Source organism: Bos taurus, chromosome 13 (genome assembly GCF_002263795.3).
Source record: "Bos taurus isolate L1 Dominette 01449 registration number 42190680 breed Hereford chromosome 13, ARS-UCD2.0, whole genome shotgun sequence".
Taxonomy (NCBI): Eukaryota; Metazoa; Chordata; class Mammalia; order Artiodactyla; family Bovidae; genus Bos; species Bos taurus.
In genome coordinates this window covers 17,251,812-17,274,820 of record NC_037340.1, presented here as the reverse complement: position 1 = coordinate 17,274,820, position 23,009 = coordinate 17,251,812, and the positions used below count along the sequence as shown (strand labels likewise).

General features: G+C 45.2%; 1 protein-coding gene across 7 annotated transcripts in view; it reads left to right on the top strand.

Moving 5' to 3' along the window:
* PFKFB3 (6-phosphofructo-2-kinase/fructose-2,6-biphosphatase 3) overlaps positions 1-23,009 on the top strand; it is a 273,450-nt gene that overhangs the window by 97,370 nt on the left and 153,071 nt on the right. For 2 of the 7 annotated variants that reach the window (XR_009496776.1, XM_059892422.1), the window contains exon 15: positions 3,627-3,668. The exons of 3 other annotated variants lie outside the window; for them this stretch is intronic. Coding sequence is in view for 3 of the 4 variants with exons in the window: in XM_059892422.1 (XP_059748405.1) it covers positions 3,627-3,659 (33 nt within the window). In the remaining variant the exon portion in view is untranslated. Of the gene's footprint in view, positions 1-3,626; positions 22,583-23,009 lie in introns of those variants that run through there. 2 more of the 7 variants (XM_059892421.1, XM_025000349.2) reach the window with 2 other exon arrangements.

Genomic DNA, 23,009 nt, shown 5'->3' with positions numbered 1-23,009 from the left:
GAAGATGGAGGCAAGGGGAGGCTATGGCAAGAAGGGAACACAAGCTGACGAACGGAGGTATCATGAGAGAACAGGCTTCACGTTGTAGCTGCTGCTAAGTCACTTCAGTCGTGTCCGACTCTGTGCGACCCCATAGACGGCTGCCCACGTCCGACACAGATTCAAATCTGTGTCTCACTCCAAAACCTGAACCTCCGGTCTGTGTCTCCCTTGTTATTTGGCTGTAGGGAGCTCCTCCTGCTGCTGTGTGGCTAGTATAGAGTCTGTTCTCTTTGGCTTAAGTTGCTGTCCTGGTGTATTTGCAGGATATACGCTTGGGACTCCTAAACTCAGCTTTGTTTTACGAGAATGAATGAGATGGCTCAGAAAACTCATGTCAAAACTCATGGTATAGTTGATAACAGACACCCGGAACACCCTCTGTCGATTTTCTGTGTGTGTGTATGTGTGGTGTTGTGATCAACAGTGCTGTTTACTTTCTGATTGATAGTTGGATAATTAAGCATGTAAGACGTTTGTTTTAAAAGTTTGTCTTCAATTCAGTGATTCAGCTTCTAGAAATCTGCCCTAAGACATAAATGCAAATACTTATACAGAAAGTTATTTATAACATGGATAAATTTAAAAATGATAGAAATGTCTTACCTTAAGGAATGATATATGTCATATACCCATATGCATGGATATATGATTATAAAAATATCTGAAACAACTTAAATGTCCATCAATATGGAACTGGTTAAAAAGTTATATGATCATACTATGGAAAACCGTGCTACAATTAAAAATAGTGAGATAAACATACAGTTTTGAAAATGTCTCTAATACTTATTAGTAGTAGTATGGTACCACTTATGTCATCATACATAAATTATATATAATATATAAAATATTTTATATAATGCAAAAATAAATATATAGTTATGTTAATTATATATCATTTATATTTAATCAATATAATTATAATTTAATAACATTATGAATATATATAAATTATACAAACATGATTTAATAATATAACTATATAGCAATTATATAAAATGTGTAAATTTATATGTATATTATATGCCAATACATAGAAATAGACTTGAATGATACATATAAAATTGATAGTAGTGGTAAGTTAGAATGGGTGGGAATGATAAAGCAGGACCTTTATGATTTACTCTATAAACTTCTATGTTTGACTCTTTTACAATGAGAACAATTTCTTCTATTACATACATAATTACAAATTATAAAATCTTCAGAAAATTTGACTTTTCCTTTTCTTCCTGTGTGTGTGTGCCTTCTCCTATAGCTTGCTTGCTTATTGCAGGGTTAAAAAAAAATGTTATCCTTTCTTCCACAAATCTAAATCGGTAGCAGCAAATTTAACTAACTGGGCGTTTGCCCCGAGGCGAATTGCCTACGCGGTGAGGTCGCCCTCTGCGCTGCGTGGAGGTGGAGGGCTGTGGGTGGCAGGATGTGGTCCCCTCAGGGGCACGGACATGTTCCAGGCCAGGGTGACAGCGTGTCATCACCCAGCAGTCACTGTGACGTGTGTTCTGTGACAGATTTCTTAGCTCAGAAAAAGCTCCCCCAGCCTTGCTTCCGACATCCTTCTACTGTTACCAACCAGGGTTCTCAGCCTTCCCCGATCAATAGATATTGATCAGAGGCCAGGCAATGCTTTACTGGGGCCTCTGCTGTGGTGAGGGGGCAAGCTTGTTCCTTACATGGGGTGAAGGTAGGGGTGTGTCTGGGGGTCTGGCTGGAGGGGTGGCTTAGGTAATCTGCCCACCCTTTTGTAGTGCTGAGTGCAGGGGGCACGCTCAGTATCCTGCTTTTGCTCCCAACCCCCTGTTTTTGTTCCAGACCCTTCAAAAGTGGCAGTTGGGGTTTTTGGTCTCTTTGTATCTTTTGGTCCAGAATTTGCCCCAACTGTGCATGCACATGGTTATTTTTAGTCCCATGCAGGTTTGGGGTTTTGTTTTGTTTTGTATTTTGTTGCTTGAGGAAAGTTGTGTCCAGGTGCAGGCACTGCAGCCCTGCCTCTGAGGTTCCCAGGTCCCAGCCTGTCTTCCCACGTTGGTCGCTGGCTTAGAGAAAGGACCGAAAAGGCTGCCCCAGCCTGGCGCTGGGGGTCCAGGGAGCAGGACAGCAGTCGGTGCACCATCGAGACAGAGAAGGAGCACAGTCTTGGGGCAGTCAACATGGAAAGGTGATGGCTTCAAGCGAGACAAGGAGCAGAGTATCTTAATTCACATACTCGCAGGTGGTTTGTTTTTCCTCTTCATCTTCTTCTGATTATCCACTCAAGCAAATCCATCTACAATGTGCTCCCTTCCTATTTAGGAGTTCAAGAGTGGAATTTCTGGGAGGGCCCCTGGGCCCCTGGGCCGGCATGGTAGTCCGTAGGTGTGTGGAGAGGGAGCCCAGCACCCAGCCTCAGGGCTGGTACCCACGCCCAGCACCTGGAGCCGGACTGGGGCTTAGACTCCTTCTTCACTGCTGTGGCTCCTTGAAGCAGTTGCTAAAGATAACCTGAGACAAAGGTTGGCCCCCGAGAGAAGGTTTCCTAGCTCTGGGGTCACCTGGCACTTTGAGATCAGCGACAGCTGTGTAAAATGAAAGTTTTAGTGTCTTCACATCCATGCCTTTGGTGCCAATACAGACCGATTGAAAATGATTGTTTTCCATTAACCTGGCATTTTATACTGTTTGGGCTCCACGTCCAGTATTATGTTGAGGGTTTACATCTATTTCTATTTCTTTCTGACCCACATACAAATGAAATACAATTTACTCAACCTCTCTTTCTTAAATCAATTTTAATGCAAAAATGTAATCTATTTATATTTATCTATATATCTATATCTATATTCTAGATAATTTCAGCAAGTGTCTCCCTTATCTGACTGTGTAAACTTGACAGACCTAGAGTACTTTTTTTGGCTTAGTTTTGTTGAGTATAGATCTGGACCAGGCCAAGTAAGTGGTGGTGTTGGATGAACAGGCCTTGCGGGGAGCCACCTGGGATGTGTGGACTACAGGAGGCGAACGCTATGGGTTCTGAGCTTTGTCTGGCTGGTGATGCTCTGAGTCATAGGCCCAGAGGGGTGGCCTGGGGGGCACATGATGATGAAACTGCTGGGGAAGTGATACAGTTGCTTCTTCAGAAATGACAACATTTGTGATTATAATAACAATGATTATTATTATTTAAAAAGTAACTGGCAGGTGATGGGAGCCTTGATGTGGACCTTCTGTCCCCTCCTGTGGTCTTTGCTTCTAATAACATTAGCAATACATTTTGGTGGAAAGAGACCCCAGGCCAGGATTTGGGAGAACTGGCTGCAACCTCTGACTTGGCCACTGATGGAAGGTTTGGGGTGAACCACCTAAACTCCGAAACACTGCTATTCCACTCGCCTCACCCACTTCTTAGTCTGAGTCCCTCCCCTCTCTAAGACTTGAGCGCCTGTGTGCTCAGAACTTAACTTTGTCTTTTGTTCTTAGCATCAGTACTGAGATGCTCTCCTGAAAAAACATCTCCTCTTTGTGGACGGTTTGGCCTGGAAGGTATACCTCCCACCAGAGGATGTAAATTCCCAGAGACTAATTGAGATTTTTTTTTTTTTCAGAATGGGAAGGGGTGTGTCAGCAGGAGACGGTGAGATGTCTAGGTGAGTCAGCCTGTTTTATGAAAAAAAGAAAAAGAGTCTTTGCCGGATGTGACTAAAATACACAGAGGAGATGGTTATGGTTGGACCTCTCTCATCCTAGAGTTGTGAAATGCAATTATGTGTTCAATACCTTCTCAAATTCTGTCACACAACCCAGAGCCGGCAACCACAACACTTCTATTAGCATGGGGGTTGTGTGTTTTAAGTGGTGTGTGTGTATGCGCTCAGTCATGTCTGACTCTTTGCAATCTTATGGACTGTGGCCTTCCAGACTACTCTGTCCATGGAATTTTCGAGGCAAGAATACTGGAGTGGGTTGCCATTTTCTTCTTCAGGGGATCTTCCCAACCCAGGGATTGAACCCACGTCTCCTGTGGCTCCTGTACTGCAGGTGGTTTCTTTACCTCTTGAGCCATCGGGGTTTTAAGTGGACTGACCTCATTAATTGTCTCGAAAGCTTCAAGAAAGAGGTGGGGCTACTAGCAGGTATACTTAACGTGTTAGAGATTTATCATCGGAATGAAATGTCACTTGGGACTATTCTGTGAGTGGAAATACACAGCCAGAGATGAGAGGGGGCCTTTCAGACACTGAGAGATCAAATGTATGCCCACGAGGAGAGAATCAAGAAGGAATCCAAAGATTCCTGCCTTAGGTTCTGTTATCAAGAGAACAGTGTAGAGGAAGTTTCTAGTCCAGTGATTCCCCAGAGACTAAGATAATTTAGCTCATTTTTAGAGGTTTCTTAAAAGAGTTTCAAATAGATTTCCATGTCCTCGCTGTTCGTTTCAAAATGAAATTTTCAACCCACTTGGAGCCTTTTCCTTGTGAAAATTTCACAGTTGCATTGATAAACGAAGCCTCTCCAGCATCAGGATTTCATCTTTTTTTTTTTCATTTGGGACCATCCAAGGTGTTAGGAGGGGCTTCCCAGACGGCGCTAGTGATAAAGAACCCGCCTGCCAATGCAGGAGACAGAGGAGATGCAGGTTCAATCCCTGGGTCAGGAAGATCCCCTGGAGGAGGGCATGGCAACCCACTCCAGTATTCTTGCCTGGAGAAATCCACGGACAGAGGAGCCTAGTGGGCTACAGTCCACGGCGTCGCCAAGCATTGGACATGACTGAAGCCACTTAACATGGCACAGCAAGGTGTTAGGAAGAGATTAGACACTGGGATGTAAAACCTTGTAATTTCTCTGACAAAAGGACTCTTGAGTCATTGATCTAGAAATACGAGGCCCAGCCTCTGGGAGGGTGTGTAATAGTAACCATTGATTACTTAGGAACCTGAGAGCCGAGCAGTTCGGAAGTTGTGTGGGCCGAGTCCTCTGATCCTAACTTAACTCCAGGAAAAATAAACAAGCTTGCTGAGTCACCTGTCTTCTCAGCGGCTAATATTGGTAGTGGGTTCTTTGCTGCTGTGTTTACAATGCTTATGTTTTCTCAGTGGGCTCCTTCTTTTCATGTTATTTTTTAAATGGATATATACTTGATTTATAATGTTGTACCAATCTCTGCTGTACAGCTGTGATTGTGTTATACATATGTATACCTTCTTTTTTATATTCGTTTCCATTATGGCGCATCGCAGGATATTGAACATAGTTCCCTGTGCTGTACAGTCGGGCCTTGCTGTTTATCCATTCTGTGTATAACAGCTTGCATCTGCTAAACCCCAGCTCACTACCCCACCCCTCGGTAACCCCATCTCTCTTGGCAACTACAGGTCTAATCTCTGTGTCTGTGAGTCTATTTCTGTTTTGTAGATACATCTTCTTTTTTCTTTTTCTGGAAATTGAATAAAGTCTCATTTATTCTAGGTCAAACTCAAAAGGGTTTCTATGTTAGTGTGTGTGTGTGTGTGTTTTAAGCAAATCCTAGTATATTATTAACAACAACAAAAAAGATCTGTACACATGCCATGATACACTTGAGAGTGAAACAAATAAGATACCAATACAGACATGGTTGTAACCTGAAAAAGCCCCCTAAAACCAAAAGCCAACCCAGGGGTGTGGGGGCCATGTGTGTGTACAGTGCCAATGTGGCTGGCATTTTCCAGAAAATTGTTCTCATTTCCAAATGTCATCCTTAGCAAAGCCCTGGTGGAATTCCACAAAGTTCTTATTTGTTCTCCTTTACTATGTAATATTGTGCTTGATAAATAAAGGGCGGCAGGGAAAGAAAAAGATTTGGGAGACAAATCAGGCGTGCCTGCATTACCTGCATGACTGAGAAGCTAGTGGGGCTGTGGCGGGTGCCCGGGGCTGGGGTGCCCCAGGAGGGCCACATGCCTCCCCGGGGCCTCTGGTCTTTCAAACTCTGATGACGGGAGGCCAGGCCACTGACTTGGCCAGCTCCTAAGAGTCGGGGTGGGGAACGGGGGGCAAGGAAGCTCTCTGTTGTAGGATGGGTGTGCAGATATGTGTATGGTATGGTCTGGGACAGGTAAAGTCAGGAGCCACACAAAAACTCACTCACGGGAGACTGGGTGGATGAGTGTATATCCCATACATGGAATAGTAAGTGCGGTGAGTCATCTTACTCAGACACACCCGCGATGTGACTTACCAGGGATGTGTTGCTAGGAAACCATGGAAAGGAAAGTGGGGCAGGAGCAGGGGGTGGGGGGGAAGACACCAGGTCAGGGGGTGAGTTCAGATGAAGCCTCAGTGCATGCCCGATCCCCGTGAGGGAACTCGGAGTGTAAAGTGTACCACCTGCAGGCGAGGCCCTAGGCCCTGTTTTTTAAACATCTATTTTTAATTGGATGATAATTGCTTGTGTTGGTTTCTGCCATACATCAACGTGAATCAGCTGTAGGTATGGGACAGCTGTATGTCTGGGACTTCCCAGATGGTACTAATGGTAAAGGGCCTGCCAGTGCAGGAGATACAAGAGACGTGGGTGCGATCCCTGGGTCAGGAAGACCCCCTGGAGGCAGGCATGGCAACCCACTCCAGTATCCTGGCCTGGAGAATCCCATGGACAGAGGAGCCTGGTGGGCTACAGTCCATGGGGTCACGAAGAGTCTGAAGTGACAGCACAGCACAGCATACATACGTCCTCTTTCTCTTGAACCTTTTCCCCACCCCCTAGCCCATCCAACCCCTCTAGGTTGTCACAGAGCCCCAGGTTGAGCTCCCTGTGTTACACAACAGCTTCTCACTAGCTATCTGTTTTACATATGGTAATATACATTTCAGCATTACTCTCTCAATTCGTCCCACCCTGTCCTTTCCCGCTGTGTACACAAGTCTGTTCTCTATGTCTCTTATGTTCTCTCTGTCTGCTCTCTAAGGCCCTGGTGCTGGGCCTTCTTAATCCTGCGGGCCGTCCTGGTTCTCGATACTTCCAGGGAGAATGGGGCAGTCCTCAGGAGAGAGCTCTGAAGGCAGGAGCTGCAGGAACGCACCCGTGAGCTGGGAGTGAGACACGCTGGAATAATCAGGGAGCCAAGGGGTTGTGGTGTCTGCTTTCCCACCGAAAGAGTGAAGTGCAGTCCAGAGCCCTTCCCATGAAAGCTGTTTATGAGAAGCACTGAGCAGAGAAAGCAAGGTGCTGAGGGTATATTCTGGGTGTTTCCCAACGCCAATCGGTTCTGCAGCACCAGCTGGGTATCAGTGATTTAACGTAGCCCTGCACTAACTGCCTGGCATTAACTGTCAGATGCCTCAAGTTAGAGTGTTCATTTCCACACGCCACCCACCACTTGACGTGCCAGACGCAGGGGCCACTTGTCCTCTGGATGACTTCCTACAAATCAGGGGGTCCCAGGATTCTCTTTTCTGGTTCAGTGGTTTGCTAGAATGGCCCAGAATTCAGAAGGGCATTTTACTTGCAGTTACAGGTTTATTATAAAGGGTACAGCCTGGTAGCTCAGTGGTAAAGAACCTGCCTGCCAACGCAGGAGACTCGGGAGACATGGGTTCGATCCCTGGTTCAGGAAGATCCTCTGGAGTAGGAAATGGCAACCCATTCCCATGTTCTTGCCTGAAAACCCCCTTGACAGAGGGACCTGGTGGGCTACAGCCCATGGTGCTGCAAAAAGTCAGAGATAGCGACTAAACAACAGCAGCTCAGGACAAATGGCAGAAATGCAGAGGGCGTGCATGCAGGATGGAGCGCAGAGCATCCCTGCCTTCTCTGGGTGTGCCTTCCTGGAACCTCCACGTGTTCACCAGCCCAGGAGCTCATCACATCTCATTGCTCAAGAGTCTTACCAAGCTGACTCTCCAGTCCTCCTGCCCTCTTGCCCTAGGTCAGTGGGTGGAGCTGAAAGTTTCAAGCTTTTCGTTGTTGGGTCTTTCTAGTGACCAGCCCCATCCTGAGGTTATGTGGGGGCCAGACCCTGATCACCTCATTAGCATAAACTCAGGTATGATCAAAAAGGGCTCTCTTTGAATTAAAAAAAAAAGACTTCTCTTACTCAGGAAGTTCCAAGGGTTTTAGGAGCTCTGTGTCAGGAACGTGGGACAGAGACCAAATACACGAGTTAGCAGATTATACATATATAGTTGGATATCATTTTTAAAATAAAAAGAAATGTGTGTGCAAGAAATAAGTCTGGAAGGCAACAGATTCAATCGTAATTGTGTTACTACAGAAGTGGTTGGGGTTGGGGATGGAGGGGTAGATGGAGACGCTGAGGGTTCCTGAGAGAGCCTATTATGCCTTATCATTGGAATAGGAAAAAATGCAATGTACACAACTCTGCCATGTGACTGTAGCCTGTGTCTCAACAGCCTTCTTGATCTGCAGTTCTAAGACCCAGACAGCATGGTAGTGACTGCTTGGTGAATGTAATGATGTTTTCTTGTCTCTGTGATGAACAGAACCTTGAGGACTACAATTACCTATAATACTGGTCTGGAAATTGTGGCTTCAGTGGTCTCCATTCCGGATGCCTGGTTGTCATTTTGGGCTGTTGTCGGAAAACATGTTTTTAGCCTAGCAAATGCAGGTGCATCGGATGAGCATCAGTGTAGACTCTGCTCCCTGTGGGGGATAGTCTGCCTTCAGCCTAGATTGATAGCCCTGGCAGAATGCTTAATTTGTAGGTAAATAAATTACCCACTTGATGGCAGATATTATAGATCCTAAGCCCTTTTCCTGGCTAGTAAACAGCCAGGAAAGACCCAAAAAAGTCCTGCCAAGATGGTCACCGATTTCCCTGTTATCACAAAGCCTAAAGTTTTATTGTATGTGTGTTAAGCTCCAAGCAAGGAAAACTGCCTGGAGAATTTACATTAGTCTAACTCTTGTTTAAGTTTATCTAACCATCTACCCACCCATCCATCCATACCCCCCCTTATCTATCCATCCATCCATCTGTCCACCTACCTGTCCATCCACCCATCCATCATCCATTCATTCACCCATCCACTCATTCACCTGTCCATCTATCTATCCATCCACACACCCATCCATCATCTGTAATTCTAATGATTATTGAGAAAATTTTATAAAGCAGACATTGTGGTAGGCACTGTTCCTTGTCTCCTGGCATTCATTTGTAGAGTGTGTGTGTGCTAAGTGGCTTCAGTCATGTTCGACTCTTTGACCCCATGGACTGTAGCCCTCCAGGCTCCTCTGTCCATGGGATTCTCCAGGCAAGAATACTGGAGTGGATTGCCATACCCTCCTCCAGGGAATCTTCTAGACCCAAGGATTGAACCTGTGTCTCTTGCATTGGCAGGCACATTCTTTACCACTAATGCCACCTGGAAAACCCTTAATTTGTAGCAAATACACTTAAAACTCACCTCCACCCTGTACCTAGTCTTTAGTATATACTGGAAAGCCATGTTAGGCTCTTTGACAACTTCTTGTTAGCGTTTTGTTTTCTCCTAACCAGGGGTTCATGATTATTTCTGTCTCTCAATTGTAGTACACCTGATAATAATAACAAGCATGTACTAAATACTTATTACATGATGGGCAGTTTGCAAAGCCTTCTATACCCCTTAGTTCACTTCATTCTTACAATGATCCTAAGAAATGTGCATTATTATCTACAGTTTGACTTTTTTTATGAAATACAACTTACATAAAAAATGTCCTTAAAAATGAAGTAGCATTCTATAATTTATCAAAAAGCAAAAACCATAAATGAGATTAAAAATAGAACATTGCCAGTACCCAGAAGACCAATTCATCCCCCTATTAATCCTCACCCTCTTTGCCTCCCAGAAGTGACCACCATTCTAACACATGTGATGATCCTGCTTTTCTTTATAGTTTTACCATCTAACCCTATGTCCCTAAACTACTAGAGTTTGGTTCTGCCTGCTGTTTTTTAAAAAACAAAATTATACTGTGTATGTTTTTTGGTGTCTGTTTTTTTTTAATTCAACATTAAATTCTTAAGATTCATACTTATTGTTGCATCAGTTTTAGTTGATTTTATTTTCTATATAATATTTTCTTATGAATATACCACGATTTATTTTCCATTCTCCTGCTTTTGGACATTTGTGTCTTTCCAATTTGGGACTATTAAGGAAAACGCTGCAATGAACATCCTTGCATATGTCTTGCAATGACAAAAGCATGCATTTCGGTTGGCTATGTAAATAAGAGTGGATTTGCTGGGTGATCGGCATGCGTTCAGTTTTGTAGGTGATGCTAACGGTTTTCCACACTGGTTGTACTAATTCACATCCCCACCCACAGAGTACAAGAGTCTGAGGCATGCGTCCCTACCAGTGCACGGCATTATCAGTCTTAACTCCAGCTTTTATGATGATGTATAGTGATATCTTGATTTTAATCTGTATCCCATTTGTGACAAATGAAGTCAAGTGCCTTTTCATACATTTATTGGACTTTTGGATATTATCTTTGTGAAGTACATTTTGAAGTCTGCTCATTTTTTTCAATTTTATTGAGGTGTAATTGGCAAATAAAATTGTATTAGTTACAATATTTTGTTCCTTGGGTTTTCCGCCTTGACTTGTAGTTCTCTATGCCTGGATTGTTGTAGTTAAGTCACTCAGTCGTGTCTGATTCTCTGTGAGCCCATGGACTGCAGCATGTCGGGTTTCCCTGTCCTTCTCTACCTCCTGGAGTTTGCTGAAATTCATGTTCATTGAGGCAGTGATGCTATCCAACCATCTTATCCTCTGTCCCCCTCTTCTCCTTTTGCCTTCAATCTTTACCAGCATCAGAGTCTTTTCCTGGATAGAAGGCCTACTTTTTTGTGTGTGTGTTCAATGAATAGCAAATATCCCTTACTTGCCTATTAATACTTGAAAAGCTGTCTTTTGATATGTTCAATGTAATCTGACTTCCCAAATGTTTTCTTTCTGATTAGCATTTCTGTGTCTTGCTTAGGAAATCTTTCCCTACCCTGAGGTCACAAGAATATGTGTTGTGTGTTGTACATATGTGCTGAATTGAGAGAACAGAAATCACATTATCTCACAGAGTTGAATAAGGAGACATGGTTACCCAGGTTTCAGAAACTGAAAGCCAAGAAGGAACCTTCGGGTAACAGGGAGTAATAGCTTCCAAGAACAGGCGCTGCCTTGAAGGCTAGAGGAACAAAGGGAAGAACTTGGGGTTATGAGAACCTAGAAGCTCAGAGAGGGGATGCCCACAGCTGAGAAGGATAGACGCTGAGAGCTTGAGGGCGGGGCTAGGCGGACGATGAGATTGGATCCGGGTGTGCTGAATGATGCTGGAGGTTAGAACAGAGGACAGCGAGGGTGAAGGGCTGCAGCCCAGAGATGCTTCTGGACCAACTGCAAAGTGGGAAGGAGGAAGCCGCTCCTGAGCTCCTCCTGACTCTCAGAATCCCTCTCTTGACCCCTCCTGCAGTCTAGCAGGACGCCAAGGGGCCAAGGAGACGTGAAGGCCCAGACTTCATTTCTAAAACCTCAGTTCAAAGGTAAAGTTAAGAATTTCACGATGGCAGGAACACAGCCTTAATCCAGGCACAGCGTCCTACTGAGCACGGGCCCCTGTGTGACTGCATAGTTCACTGGTCTCTTATTTTAGGAGATTTTCTTAAGACTTTTACTCCCAAGGACCTGAACACACAGCAGAACTCCAGCAGTAGCTTTGTTGCAATGAGGTACATATTTCTCTGCATAATTCTCAGTTCCTCTCTGTCCTGGGGATGCTGAGAGCATTGTGGTTTATTTTTGCTCCTTGATAATCTTCAGCTTTATTTTTTTTAATGTTCTTTTTTATTTTTTTATCTTTGGCAGTGTTTTGGAGGTTGTGTGGGGCTTTGGTGGTTACTTTTTTTTTTTTTTGAGGTTGTATGGAGAGTTTTGAATTCAAGAGGTTGCTGTTATCTCAGACTAGGATCTTGTGTGTGTGTGTGTTTTGAGGATGTCGTAAAAATTATCTTTTTTTTCCACAACAAAAAACTTTCATCACAATTTTTTTTTTTGGACTGAATGGTACATTTACAAAGATCATAAAGAGGTTAAAAGGCATCATCAAATTTTCGTTCTTTATTTACTGCTGTTACATAGGAATAACAATTGTGTTTTTGAAAATTTCCTGGTATCTTGGGAGCTTGTTGCATTCACTGACTAGCTCTAATAGTTTTCCTGTAGTGTTTTGCTTGTTTGTTTTGGACGCTCTACCTAAACCTATTATGAGGTCAGACAATGATGACAGTTTTCTCTCTTCCTTTCCAATTCTTATGCTTTTCCATTTTTCTTGTTTTATTGCTGTTTGGCCCTCCAGTAAAACGTCGAATGGAACTGGTGAGAGTGGACATTCATCTCATTCCTGATCTTGGAAGGAAAGTGCTTCCTTTTCCACCAGAGATATTATAGTTTTTGCAGCTGTTTTAGAAAGAAAAATAAAAGCAAGGAATTATCGTTTATTCCTAGATATTTATGAGTTTTTAAAAAAGAGATGAATACATGCTGAATTTTATCAAATGCCTTTTCTGCAGCTAGTAAGATATCTCATGATTCTGACTGATTTTTGAATATTAAGCAATCTGCCATTCCTGGAATAGACCTGACTTCTCTGGGGTATATTCACCTCTTTATATATTGTTGCCTTTGGTTTACCCTCACTTTGCTTTAATATTTTTATGTCTGTGTTTATGAGTAAGATTGGCCTGAAACTTTCTGTCTTTATAACGTTCTTAAGAGGTTTTGGATCATGGTTAGGCTGGCCTCAGAAAACTGAGTTGGAGATGGCTTCATTTCTCTTTTTGAAAATAATTTGTATAAGGGGAGCGTTACTTCTCCTCTGAGTGTTTGGTAGGATTCCCAGTGAACCCATGTGGACCAGGAGCTTTCTTTTGGGGAGGTTTGAAATGATGGATTCAACTGTAATTTTCTGTGTAATCAGGCCAGTTTTGGTAAGTTTCATTTCTTTGGTGGTTTGACTATCCATCTCAATTTTTCATAATTATTTTCCTAGAGTTGTTCATAATACCTTCTTAGGGTATTTTTAATGTCTGTAAGACTTGTAGAGCTATTTCCTTTTTAAATTTTTGATCTTGTATACATGTGATATTTCTCACAGCACTTTGAAGATACCCTTCTACCGTCTTCCTGTTGAGAAGTCAGCTGACATTTCATTTTAGGTGTTTTAAAGGTAATATGCCATTTTTTCCCCTTGCTGCAATCAAGATATTACTTTTGTGTTTGATTTTCAGTGGTTTTATTATGATGTGCCTGGGGTGGATTTCTTTTTTTAATTTATCATTCCAGTATTTTTAGAGTGGTTTGAATTTGGGATTCTATGTTCTTCATTGTTTTTGGAAATTCTCAATCATTATTTCTTAAATATTACACTCCCCCCCACCCATTCCTCTCTCCCTCAAGAATTTATTAAGCACGTATGCTAGACATTCTCAATGTTTGTTCTACTTCTGTTTTCAGCTCTGCTGTGTTTTCCATCTTTTTGATACTCTATGCTTCATTTATTATCCTCCTGCCTTCTATATTTTAGTTGACTATTTTTCTCTTAAACCTGTCCCGGGAACTCTTAAATGGGGTTGTTCTTAATACTGGTTATTTTCATTTCTAGAATTTCCATTTGTTCTTTTTAAAGGAAATAATTTCCATTTCTCTGTTGAAATTCTTAGTCTTTTATCTCATTGAACCTATTAAGCATGGAACAATTTATGCTTGTTAACTTTCACTATTTATTGTTTCTGCAGGTTTTCAATCATGTGATTTTGTCTCCTCACGTGCCTTCTTACTTTTGGATGTGCACAGGGCATTATTCTTATGAACTTACTTGCAGAGGTCATTCATATGTCGCTCTCTTCCCCCAAATGTTGTCATTTTCTTCTGCTGGGTGCCTGAGGGTGCAAACAGTCTGATTACATCAGTCCAGTTTCAGTGATTCAGCTCCTTTGAAACTGAGCATCATTTTCCTATGGGACTGTCCCCTACCCTGTTACCATGTAGTTCTGTGAGGTTGCAATCTAAAGTGAGGGATTTTCACAATGTCTTCCTCCTCATTCTGTCCCTAGACTCCAATCCGCAAGCCCTTAGCCAGGTGAGACTACAGCATCACTGCTCAGCCTCTCAGTCAACTCCCTGGAACAAGCAGATGCCTCCAGGAGAAAAATGGTTCTACACATGCATGGGCTTATCTCCTGGGCTTTTATCTTTTCCAGATGGCAATTCTTCACTGCATTTTTAGCTTCCTGCTCTGTCCTGGTAGACATTGTTCACATTTTTAGCTGTACTGTTTGTTCTCAGCAGGGTGTTTGGTTGGAATGACCTGTCCTCCACTGCTGAGAGTAGAGGTCTTACTTCCCATTTTACAGATGCAAAGACTGAGGCCTGGTATAAAGAACTTCCCCTAAACAAATTTAAGGCTGAATTATAGACTCAGTGGTCAAGGATGACTTCGACTTGTTTTAGGCAGTGACACATAACACTGTATTTTCCTCTACAGGACTCTGGGTTCTCTCTTATCTTTGCTGATGAGGTTATGCTGAGAAGGCAGTGAACTAATCTTTGCCAGAGGAAAGCCACTGCAGTTAAAAAGTTAGGAATGACTTAGTGAAGAGAAATTGGAGGAGAAAGAGGAGATGTGTATGGAGAGAGGCGGTTGGAGGCTTAACCATCCCTAGGGGTGGGCTTATGCAGCTTGTATTTCTGGCTACTGGCAGAGTCATTTATACCCACACAACTTTAAGAGTCAGTGTGTCAAATGTATAAGAGAAGAAGGTCACCTAATGTGATTACCAGTGTAGTTTTCATCTACTTTTTTGAAAATGGCTGTTTAGAGACTTGGGAACATGTGACAAGAGTCTTACACTTTGGTGTTTTTTAATTTTTTAAAACATTTTTTTTATGTAGACCATTTTAAAAGTCTTTATTGAATTGGTTACAGTATTGCTTCTGTTTTATGTTTGGGTTTTTTAGCCTCAAGGCATGTGAGATCTTAGCCCCTGGACCAGGATTGAACCTGCACTCCTTGCATTGGAAAGGGAAGTCTTTCTTTGAAAAGTAATTATTTACTTGGGGTGGGCTTCCCGGGTGGCGCAGTGGTAAAGAATCTGCCTGCCAATGCTAGGAGACATGGGTTTGATCCCTGGGTCGGGGAGATCCTCTGGAGTAGGAAATGGCAACCCACCCCAGTGTTCTTGCCTGGAAAATCCCTTGGACAGAAGAACCTGGATGGCTACAGTCCATGGGGTTACAAAAAGTTGGCTATGAACTAGTGACTGAGCAGGCATGCAATTATGCATTTATTTTGCTGTGCTGGGTCTTGGTTGCTGTGTGTGGGTTTTTCTCTATTGCGGCCAATGGGGCCAGCTCTCTAGTTGTGACGTAGGGGTTTCTCGCTGCAGCGGCTTCCTTGTGGAGCACAGGTTCTAGGGCGTGCAGGCTCCGGTAGTTGTGGGGTGTGGGCTCGGTAGTTGCAGCTCCCAGGCTCCAGAGCACAGGCTCAGTACTTGTGGCACATGGGCTTAGTTGCTTTGAGGCAGGTGGGATCAGGGATCGACCAGTGTCTCCTGTATTGGCAGGAGGATTCTTTACCACTGAACCAGCAGGGAAGCCCGGAAGGCAAAGTCTTAATCACTGGACTCCCAGGGAAGTCCCAGGTCTTACACTTTGGCTTCTAGTACGCTATGACCTGCATGAGCTGCTTTCCTTCTGCGTATCAATGTTGTCATCCCCAGAGGAGATATTGGTTCATACGTTTTCCTATTTTGTATGCAAAGTGCAGTATGGCTGACATTACTCACTGTTACTACCATGAAACGAGAGTAACGTTTCTGACGGAACTGTTTGATTGTGTTACCCCAGTGACTAAAGCCCTCCACTGGGGCTTTTCCCAGGCCTACCACTTTTTCTTTTCCTATTGCTCTTGGGCTTATGACAATGCTGAGAAGCACAGCTCACCATGTATGGGATGGCCTGGCCCTCAGCCTCCTCCCTGGCTTCATCTTAGAACTTGTGCTCCTCCAGCGTTGTGTGGACTTTCTGTACCTCCCTTGTCTGTGCCCTTGGAGGGTCTTTGTCCTTGTTAGTGCTTCTGCTCCTTGATGTCCCTTTCCCCCTCTCATCCAGGGAGCTCCTGATGCATCTGGGGTCATGTCCTCAGGGGAGACATCCTTTAGTTGTCTAGTAGCTGAGTTGCGTCCAACTCTTTGCGATCCCATGGATTGCAGCATGCCAGGCTTTCTTGTCCTCCACCATCTCCTGGAGTTTGCTCAAATTCATGTCCATTGAGTCGGTGATGCCATCCAACCATCTCGTCCTCTGTTGTCCCCTTCTCCTTCTGCTTTTGATCTTTTGCAGCATCAGGGTCTTTTCCAATAAGTCGGCTCTTCTTATCAGGTGGCTAAAGTATTAGAGCTTCAGCATCAGTCCTTCCAATAAATATTCAGAGTTGATTTCCTCTAGGATTGACTGGTTTGATCTCCTTACTGTCCCAAGGACTCTCAAGAGTCTTCTCCAGTACCACAATTCAAAAGCATCAATTCTTCAGTGCTCAGCCTTCTTTATGGTCCAATTCTCACATCCATACAATGACCAATTCAAATCTCTGTGAAATGCACTCCCTGGACCACATGCATCTCTCCTGCAGGATTCCCAGACTTGTCCTTTTACATTTATTGGTGTAATTCTTTGCTTCCCGTCTGCTCTCTCACCAGGCTTAAGCACGTAGGGGTAGGAACAGTGTGGTGTTTGCCCATCAGTCTCTCCAGCATTCAGCCTGCTGCCCAGGAGCAGGAGGTGTCCAATACCTACTTGCCAAATAAGGAAGGAAAGAAATCTTATGAATTTCATCCTCAGTAGAGATTTTTTTGCCAGTTTATCCACTTGTTTTCTGGAAAGTAGGTCGGAACAAGAAGCGCCAGGAACAGATGGTTTAAATAGTGAAGAAAGTGAAAGATGGTCTTCTCATGTCCTTGTCTATAAGTAATTAGTATTCAACTGCTCCCGCTGTCTGGAACCTGGTGGCAAGTGCCAAGAGAAAACGTGTTTAGGATTTTAACCGATCCTCCTGGAAACACCAGTGGGAGTGCAGTGGCTGGAATCGCCAAGCTAGGCTATGTGAATGAAAAATCTCTGATCTTCATTCTTTTTTCTTTTTTTAATTGTGGGCTCTGTAGTGAGGAGGCACTGGGGGAAGGGGAAGGACACAGGTGTTTGGGGGAAGTGGTGAGACCTCCCTGCTCTTGCTTCTCTGCCGAGGCCACAGGCTGGTTCTACTACCGTTGTTTCTGGTGTGTGTCTAACACTCCAGACAAACTGGGGCTGAGAGCTGAACATCGGTTTTGCCTCTTAATGTATTTCTGTGTTCCTGTGAATCAGCCTGGGAGGCCCTGTAGCCCCTGAAGGACTCAGAACACAGCCTACCTGTAGGGAGACTGCGAGCCCAGAGAAAGCCATCAGGCTTCAGCTGTGGCTGTGGGGTGGCGGCCTGCACCTCTGGCTCACTGCTCAGAGCAGGGCTGGGGAGCCAAAGTCCTTTCAGAGCCATGAAGCCAGGACCAGGTGGCTGCACCAAGAGCCGGTGGAACCCGGGGTTTGAATCAGCCGTGCCTGAGCTCCCCTCCTGGCTCGGTTCTGGTCTGTTTCCAGGTTGCTTCTTATACCAGGTGTGTTTTTTTGCACAACAGCTCATTCTCTGACACCAGCTGGTTACCAACATTTCAGCTCAACTCTGATGCTCTCTGGGGCCGGTGCAGGCCCCCCAGGCTAAGGCTCTGTCCCGCAAGACCACCCCCACTGCAGACACTGCCTGCACATCCCAGGTTGTTACCTGGCTTCTGACTCACGACTCTGAAGTCCGATAATCTGCCAGACTGGCTGATAAAGCCCAGGGAAAACAGTTCACCTGCTGTCATCAGTGTATTATAAAGGCTGCAACTCAGGAGCACCAGAAGGAAGGGAGGCTCAGTGCGAGATTTGTCGGAGGGGGCGTGGAGGTCCTGGCCCCTCACATGTTCACCAACCAGGAAATTCAGCACATCTTGTTAAGAGTTTTGATAGAGCTCGATCCGCAGTCCCACTCCCTTTCCCAAGGGTCACCCAGGAGGGCTGAAACTGCCCCATCCTGGAAGCCCCACCCGTCGGCATCTGGGGGCCGGACCGGTGTCTCCTCATTAGAATAACTCAGGTATGATCAAAGGGAGCTCCTTATGAATGACAGAAGACACTCCTATCACTCAGGACTTGCCACGGGTTTTAGGGGCTATGTCCCGGGAGTGGAAACAAAGACCAAAAGTGGGGCTTCCCCGGTGGTCCGGTGGTAAAGGATCCGCCTGCCAGCGCGGGGGACACCGGTTTGATCCCTGGTCCGGGAAGATTCCACATGCTGCAGAGCGAATGAGCCCATGCGCCACAACTACTAAAGCCTGAGCACTAGAGTCTGTGAACTGCAAGGAGAGAAGCCTCTGCATGAGAGGCCCAAGTACTGCAACTGGGGAGTAGTCCTGTCTTGCCACAGCTAGGGAAAGCCCGGGTGCAGCAACGTAGACCCAGTGTAGCCAGAAATTAAAATTGTAAAAAGACCAAACTTGTTCCTTGTTATGCCACAAATACCATCTTAGCTGTGTGACCTTGCAGAAGAGTTTCCAAAATAAGATCATCATGGAAGCAATGATACGGTGCACATACCGAATGTGAATAGAGTGTGTGTGTGTGACAGTCGCTCAGTCGTGTCCGACTCTTTGCAACCCCATGGACTATACAGCCCATGGAGTTCTCCAGGCCAGAATACTGGAGTGGGTAGCCTTTCCCTTCTCCAGGGGATCTTCCCAACCCCGGGATTAGAAGCCAGGTCTCCCACATTGCAAGTGGTTTCTTTACCAGCTGAGCCAGAGAGTGAATGTCAATAAAGGCAGTTGGGACCCAGTACTCAAAGCAGCCCGGGCTCCTCCGGGGGGAGGGGGGTAGGTGGGTGGGCCTACAGGGCAGGTGGCAGTGTGCTTTTTCCTCACACATGCTTTTATGTTTTCAAAGCTAAATTTGGCCAAACTAGGATGACCTCAGAGGGGAGGAAGTAGTACAAAAGGGCAGTAGGCTATCAAAGAGGTGAATGTGGAAGAGGTGGGTGAGGGCATGGTGACCAGTGTCAGGCATGTGTGGGAACCTGTGCTCTCACGCTGTTGTGACCCAGAAGGGAAGAAACATGTGAAGCAGTGATTCTGTGTTTCATCACCACCGTGTACGTACCCTGTGGCTCAGTGGTAAAGAACCCGCCTGCCAATGCAGGAGACGCAAGACATAAGGGTTCAATCCCTGGGTCAGGAAGGTCCCTTGGAAGAGGAAATGGCAACCCAGTCCAGTATTCTTGCCTGGAAAATTTCATGGAAGAGGAGCCTGGTGGTCAACAGTCCATGGGGTCGCAAAGAGTGGGACACGACTCAGCATGCACACACAATGTGCCTGATATGTTGTGAATATGTGCAGAGTGTGCCGGGGTCCCACGACGTGGGACTGTAACCAGGCTGGTGCACTTGGGTGAACGGCTGATGAAGGGTGCTGCTCAGAGATGATAAATGTCCCTCATCACCCTGAGGCTTGCAGGGCATCATCTCACCTGCTACTCCCTTGGTGCACAGGAGGTGATCGTTCTGGTTGCCCGATTAGGACATCGACATGCTGAGTTTCTTAATCAGACTCTGAATCATCCATCAGCTGTATGGATTCTGGCCAGTGTGTTGAAATAAATCTATGAGGGCCCTGGAAACTCTGCTTCAACTGGTTTCCTCTGGGCTGGTTTCTTATCCTGGGGTTGGGTTGGCCAGCAGCAGGTGGAAAGATTTCAGTTCAGTTCTCTTGAGAACAGGGTCAGATGAAGGAGATAGGACTTCAGACTTGGATAATAGGCCTGAGGTCAAGATGGATCAGGAGAGTCTCAGAGAGAGAAGGAGAGAAAGTGCTGAGAAAATATTTCCCATTTTCCTAAAGGGTTCAAATGTTTTCTGCATGGTAAGCACCGTCAAGGGTGGAGGCATTTCCGTGAGACCACAAGTGGACTCCAGTGTCCCATGGCCTGCTACCTCTTACGTGTGATACAGACCATCATAACTGCTATCAAAATGACAGCTGAGACTCGTGGCAGCTGCCAACAGAAAGTAAAAACAATGAACTTGGAATGTTCCTGCTCCTCTCCTGGGGACCAGAGCACTGGTGGCCTCATGGGTGAAGAGCTGTGCATTTTGACCCAACCTCTCAGGCTTCTGAGAACGTCTACATGAGGAGAGCTTGCTCCCTGCTCTCTGAGATTTTCCTAGCTTATGTTTACCCTACAATGGTGGGATACAGTTGTATTAATAATGCAGTGACATGTGTGCTACTTTAATAATGGATTAAATAGCGAGATGTAGTGGCAAGTTGAAAAACATTTGTGATTTCCAAGTAGAGATTAAGGGTGGCTGGTATTTCAGGATCCACAACTACCATCGTGGGACATGAGCATCTTAGGACTTCTATTGGCGGCAGACATAGATGTCTGCCTACATTAACAGGCATTTTTGTAATGCCTGCATTAAAACACCAAATTATGTATTATGGGTCAGTGGAAGCAAATATATATTTTATTTTCCATCCAAGTGCACGTATTCCTTTAAAAATTTTTTAAAAACTGTTCCATTGAAGTAAAGTTGAATCTCAGCTGTCATTTTGATAGCAGTCACAATGTTGTGTTAATTACTGCTGTGCAGCAAAGTGATTTAGCTATATACCTACACACATTTTCATAGTCTTTTCCATTATGGTTTATCACTGGGTATTGAATATAGCTCCCTGCGCTCTATAGTAGGGCCTTGTTGTGTATCCATCCTGTGTCTCAGAGCTTGCATCTGCTAAGGCTGACCTCACATTCCGTCCCTGCTCCAAAACCCCTTTCCCCTGGCCACCACAGTCTATTCTCTCTGTCCGTGATTCTGAAGTACACTTGTTCCTGAGTCTTATCCACACCTGGTCTGGGTGGTGTCTGGGGCCCCGTGGGATCTGTAATTGAATGACTCCAGACTGGTTCCACTGAGTGGCCGGTTTCTGAGCCTCCTCACCTGGACACGCTAACCCTCCAGCCTGGGCCTGGGGGAGCCGGGTGGTGGGGCTGGTACTTATGACCACACCCTGTCCTTCTCAGGCCCTCTCTGTTTTCAGGGTGACAGGCTTGTTTGGTTTCTGGAAGCTGCTCCCTTGTCAGCTGTGGGCACCAGCATGTTGCTGCTGCTCCTGGAGATTTCCCTTCATAGTCAGGCGGTGACTCAGAAGAGGAAGTGCATTGAGAAGGGGCTAGGACCCTGTTCCTTTCAGCAGAGACACCTGGGTCACCCCCGGGTGACTCACCGAGCCTTCCTGACCCCTGCACAGGCAGGAAGTAGCCGATTATCTCTCCATCCCTGCCTGGTGACAGGGCTGGGTGGCTGAATCATGCATCTCCGGTCAGCTGGTCTCCATGCACACCCACACCCCCACACGTGCACGCCTCTACACATGACTCCAGGCCCTGGTCTTTCTGGCAAGTTTCATATGAGCTCATCTCACTGCTACAAATAACCACACACTCTCCTCTTTCCCCACACACCTTATCTCACAGAAAGAAACCATTTCTTTGGACCTTGAGTTTCGCATGGAGGGATTGCATCACTGCACGTGGGAACATTTACCTTGAGGCATTAAGGGAGGCTGTACTCCAGATGTGGGCAGAGGTTGCATGACCTCACTGGAGCTATCTGGATGGAGTCTCACAGTATTCCATGCATTCTAAGGCATGCCTTTTTCCTGCTGAAATACCTCTGAAATCCGGATGTGTCTTAGAATTCCCAGACTTTTATATTGGACAAAAGCGGATGCTTAGAGAGAGAGAGTCTGGAGGGGATTAGAGGGTGTCAGTGAAGACAGAGCCCGTGTTTCTGTTGCCCCAGGAGAAGGCTTTGGTCATTTTGATTGGACCAGCAGTCAAATGCTACTGTTCTTTCATGGGATTTAGGGCCTTTGACTCAGGCTCATAGGTGGCATGTTTTATAGATTAGATCACTAATGGGATAATTCTTCAGAAAGAAGCACAGCATATGAGTGGAAGCAATTGTTCCATGTATGGCTCATTTCAGATCATATTTCAGAGAATGCGTAAAAGTGCAAAATGTGTGTTTGTGAAAGTGAAAGTCGCTCAGTTGTGTCCGACTCTTTGCGACTCCATGGACTGTCCATGGAATTCTCCAGACCAGAATACTGGAGTGGGTAGCCTTTCCCTTCTCCAGGGGATTTTCCCAACCCAGGTCTCGAACCCAGGTTTTCCGTATTGCAGGCGGATTCTTTACCAGCTGAGCCACAAGGGAAGCCCAAAAACATTGGAGTGGGTAGCCAATCCCTTCTCCAGGGGATCTCCTGACCCAGGAATCGAACCAACGTCTCCTGCATTGCAGGTGAATTCTTTACCAACTGAGCTACCAGGGAAGCCCCCAATAAAAGGACCATGCTTCAGCCAAAAAAAAAAAAAGCACGTGAGACTGTCCTTTGACTGCTGCGTGTTAACTGCTGACTTATTTAACCATAGGCCACCTGTATTTGACCTCTGCCAAGACCATGAAACCTTTGTTTTTTCAGGGCAGTGACCCCAGGGCCACAGCAGCGATGCTGCAGCTGCTGGTGGGGTTAGTGTCGACAAAGAAAGAATACTTACAGAGTAGTCAACAATTTTTTAGAAAATTTGAGATCATTTAAAGATTCAAGGAGGTTCCCCCCAAACGCACAGGGAGGCCCTTAGGCCTTCACTCAGCTTCCCCCAGCGATAACATCTCACATAACTATAGTGCATACAGTGTTACCGCCTGCATTCTGACAGTCTTCCATGGAACTTGTCAAGATTTCCTGTTTTCTGTGCCTTTGAGTCTACGTGTGTGAATAGTTCTATGCAATATTATCAC